The sequence below is a fragment of the Charadrius vociferus genome, unplaced genomic scaffold (assembly GCF_000708025.1).
Source record: "Charadrius vociferus isolate BGI_N301 unplaced genomic scaffold, ASM70802v2 scaffold650, whole genome shotgun sequence".
NCBI classification, from domain to species: domain Eukaryota; kingdom Metazoa; phylum Chordata; class Aves; order Charadriiformes; family Charadriidae; genus Charadrius; species Charadrius vociferus.
In genome coordinates, this window is record NW_009646736.1 from 3,221,980 (window position 1) to 3,226,320 (window position 4,341).

At 51.4% G+C, this 4,341-nt stretch overlaps 1 protein-coding gene across 1 annotated transcript in view; it reads right to left on the reverse strand.

The window, feature by feature from the left end:
* Positions 1-4,166: 4,166 nt before the first annotated feature.
* FAM124B (family with sequence similarity 124B) overlaps positions 4,167-4,341 on the reverse strand; it is a 4,630-nt gene continuing 4,455 nt past the window's right edge. Inside the window, exon 4 of the mRNA XM_009889753.1 lies at positions 4,167-4,215. Within this exon, the coding sequence (XP_009888055.1) occupies positions 4,167-4,215 (49 nt within the window). The remainder of the gene's footprint in view (positions 4,216-4,341) is intronic.

The following is a 4,341-nucleotide window of genomic DNA, read 5'->3' on the forward strand; positions in this document are numbered from 1 at the left end:
CCTCGCCACCCCACCCCGCCACCGCAGCCAGGCTCCAGGGAAACATAAGAAAACAAATGATTTTTTTTAATATATTTTTTCTTTTTTTTAAAAAAAAGAGTACGTCTGGCAAACTCTAAAAAGCCTCTGGGCTGAGGGGGCCAGGGCGCCCGGCGTGCCTCCCGCGCTGCGGCAGAGAGGCAGTAGAGGAAAATTGGAAAATTTGCATTACTTCTCCAGCTTCATGCAGATTAACGGGGGAACCCATCGCTCAGCGACTCTGCACCCTTCCCCTATGCCATTGAGGGCAGTGGCGCGGTGGCGGGTGCCCGGGCTGCGGGTGCGCTGTGCGTAGGCGACAGCAGCACATCCCGGCGCAGAGGAGCTGGAGCTGCTGCGCTCTTCTGTACCTAAGGGACAACATCTGGCTTGTGCCCCCGTTACAGACACACAGAATTTTTTATACACGCGGCTGTTTTTGCTCCACCAAGTGGCTGTGAAGCTTTGTCTCTCCTGGGCCTCAGCACAGAGCCCGGCACCAACTCAGATGGATAATGTCCCGCCTGAGCGGAGAGAAGGAAAACTCCCACCCCAGAGCCATCACTGTAAATCTGGAAAGCTCGGCTGTGCTCGCTAGGCTACCTCAGGATTTACCGAGCTGTTCACAAAAGCTGAATTTGGCCCCAAACCCGGGAAAGGAGAGTGCATTCAGCATTTGCTTCCCCAAAAGAACCAGGCTTGCCAACTCGCCCTTAGGAGGAGAGGCCAAGCCTGCGGCGTGAGCGCTGAGTCCGGCGGCCAGGGGCCAAAGCAGAGGTTGCCTGGGTGCCCGCCTGCGCTGCGCTGCGGCAGGGTGCCAGGCGGGGGGGAGCACCCCCTGCCTTTGTGCCCGTATCCAGGCAGTGGGGAGTACTCCTGCTCCTCCCTCAGAAATACCACTCTGCTCGCTTCAGGGGACACAAAAGGCACCGTGTCTGTAGCCAGGGGCTAAAACAATAAAAGCAACAGCAGCCGCCTTTGCGGGTTGGGTTAAGGCCACTCCAGAGCAAGATCTCCTGCTTCGCCCAACTCGCATTGCCAGCAGCTCCCGCTCTTAGCATGTGCCCTGCTCCCGCTTTGTCACCCTGCGAACAAATTTCCCCTCTCCATCACGCAGACTGTGTGACCATCTCCAGAGAAAAGCCTTCCCCTTCAGGCTGGGACTGTTCACCATCGTCCCTCCCTGAGCACAGCCACAGCAGCATCTCTGCTCCCTCCTGGCAATGTGGTCACCCACAGCACAACTCGCAGGAGTCCCGGGGTCATGCTCAGGCTCCTGGGTGCAACACCACCTGACAGATGTGAGGGTGCCTGCCACCCTCCCAAACACACACGTCTTGGAAAATTAAAATTTTGTTTCTAGAGTGCCCATCTATAATGACCACCCCAGCTGCTGTCCATGGAGGTGTCCATTAGAGGAATCAGCACCTCAGCATCCATAGCACCATCACTGGTGCTCACAGACAAGTCAGAACCATTTCCACTAGACTAAATCATTCATATCAAACACGAAACAAATAGAAGGTAAAACCCCTTCACTTCCCTTAATTCAGGATTGCAATGCCATCTTACCACTGAGTAGAACTTTTCAAAACTCCCTCTTCAGTTTTCCACCAAGACCGTTTCCCCCTGTGTGCTTTGCCGGGAGCAGCACGCAGGATGGGAGCTGTGGGAGAGAGAAGCCCCCAGCTCAGCCCAGTGCCAGCCTCGCACATCTCGCATGTCTGCCCCTGCCCAAGAGGCTGCCAGGTCTAGCTGCTGACCTGCGAGCTGCTCACGTGTCGTTTGGGGCACAGAGCTTCAGCAGACCCCTGTCGGCCCGTGGTCTCTCTTACTAGTCTTTTCTTAAAAAAAAAAAAAAAAAAAAAAAGAAATGGCACAGTATGTAAGGAAGAAACATAAATTAAAAGTTGCAGACATATGAAAAGTCCACAGAAAATGTAAACCTTTTCTTGCCACTACTGAATCCATCCAGGGAGAAACGGTGCCCTCTGACCCTACTGCCTGCTTAATACAGCAGTTGCAATAGGTGCATCCGGCACTTAAGATACGTGGATTTTATACACTCACTGTTACAAGCATATTTTCAGGGCACTTTTCCTTTGACTTGAATTCCTTGTCTTCTGTGATCTGTTGCAGGCAGGCGAGCCTCACGTATCATTTTCTTCTCTTTTTTGTTTTAAATGAGGCAACATTTTCCCCATACTAGATCCTGTCTTTCTACCCCCTTTCTCTTAGGTAAAATGGGAATACGCTAAATAGAGTCACACTCAAGCGTGACTTGGCATGGGAGTAGAGAGAAGACCATGAAATCTCTCTTTAAAGCCATTTGCCGCTGTGATCCCACTTCTCTCGTAGCCCTGTGTTCATGACTATTGGTCCGTGCCCGCTGCCAGGGCTGTAACCCCGTGCCTCCCTATCCCTCCCAGCCCGCCCTCGCGCGCACTGCAGCAGAGCCGGAGCACTAACCCACCGGCAAGCTCTCCTCTCTGCTACTTTCCTCATCCACCAAACCTTTTCTCCGTCTCTGGAAAGCACTGGCGCAGCTCCTAGCATGTTAGGTAAGATTGAGTAATAACACTCAGATGTAAAATACCTCAGTATGATTTATTAAAAAGTCCAAAATGTTACGGAGCTTATGAAAACGGGGGGGGAGGGAGGGGATTGTAAGTGTCCAGTGAAATAAGTGTCCTGTTCAGCTTTCCGCAGGTTTAGGTCCCTGAATCGGAGGGTACGTGAGCACCGCTCCCGGGGCAACACCAGCTGGGACAGCACAGAGCAGCGACTGCCCTGTTCCCACCTGCAGCTCTTCAGACCAACTTGGCTGCACCTTCAGACTTTCCCCAAAAAGCCGGGCTTTCCCGAAGCCCGAGCCACCATCCAGCAGTGGCACCGCGCTCTGGTCGCACTGGGCTGCTCAGCCCACCAGCAGTCATGGGGTGGCTTTGGGCTTCCCTGGGTAAGGAAGCTGCGGCAGTGCAGCGTGGGCTGTGTTCAGCTGCGACATGTACAAGTGTTGAACACCCATAACATTGTGCAGAACCCCCCACAAGAAGGCTCTGCTGCTGCGCATCACCCTCGGCCTCTCCATCGCCTCTCAAACTTGAGTTATGACCTAAGAGGAGGCGATGAGAAGGCACTCTCCAAACAAATTCACTTTTTTGCCTAAAGCAGAGTTTAGATATATTTAAGGAGAAATTACCTCTTTGTTTCTGCTGTTTGGAAGGTGAGTACGATCAGACTTGGCTTTTCTTTTAATAATTTCATTCCTCCGTCATGCCCTTCCCATCGCTTTCCCTTTGAGATTTACTTAATCCTACTTGAGAAAAGAAAGCTGCTGATCAAGATGGGAGTTATTTCATTGTCTGTTGCTGAAACATTACTTCATTCCTCCTGTCCTTTTTACTCTTCAGCATTTCCCTCCAAGACTCTTAACTTCTCTTGTCTTCTGTTAATTAAAACCCAATTAAGATTGCCTGCTGATAGCTGCACACTGGTCTGACAAAGCCTGGCCTGTTGCTGGGTTTATTTTGTCAAGTGTCATACAAATAAGCAGCAGCAGGGCTTACTGGAGCAGAAACAGCTCAAACTACTCTCCGCAAGTGTTTGCTTTTTGCATGCACTGTGCTAATTTGGGGACAAGGTCTCTCTAGAAATTTTTTTCTTCAGCGATATTTAAAATATCCCATCTTGCATAAAATTAACAATACTGACAGCTTTTAAATACCAACAACAGGGGAAGCGAGAAGGAACCAAGAGGAAAATCAGCATTACCTCTGTGACTGTGCCATACTACCTTGTGCCAATACATCCCGGCAAGGGACGATGAGCCCCGGCAGCTGGGGACGTCCTGCTGCTTGGGCAAGTTGCACTTGCCCGTCTGAACATATTACTGACTATTATTTTTAACACCTTAGAACAGCTCTAGGAGTCATATGGCTTATGCCCATTCATTGCACAATAATCCTGCAACCTATTCTGCATTAAAAAAAATAAACCTTTCTGTAAACACAGTGGTATTTTTCCTGCTCAGCCCCCAGCCCATGGAGAGTAGCATCGGTGGCCACAGCACAAGGAGGCACAATACACACAAAAGCGTTCCTCTGCTGTTTGGAAACGACGAGTCCATCTGGCACATTTGCTTTCAGTCATATAAAGAACTCCTGCTCCTCCTCCTCCTCTGCTCTGTTAGCAGGGCTGGCCGGCAGCGGCTGCGAGTGGGAGCCCGAAGCTCTTTGCCCTGCTCCTTTGCTCCTTTTGGCTGCAGCGAACCGCAGCGGGGTCCTGTCCTGGGAGGGGATGGTGCCGCCAGCCCCATCCGTG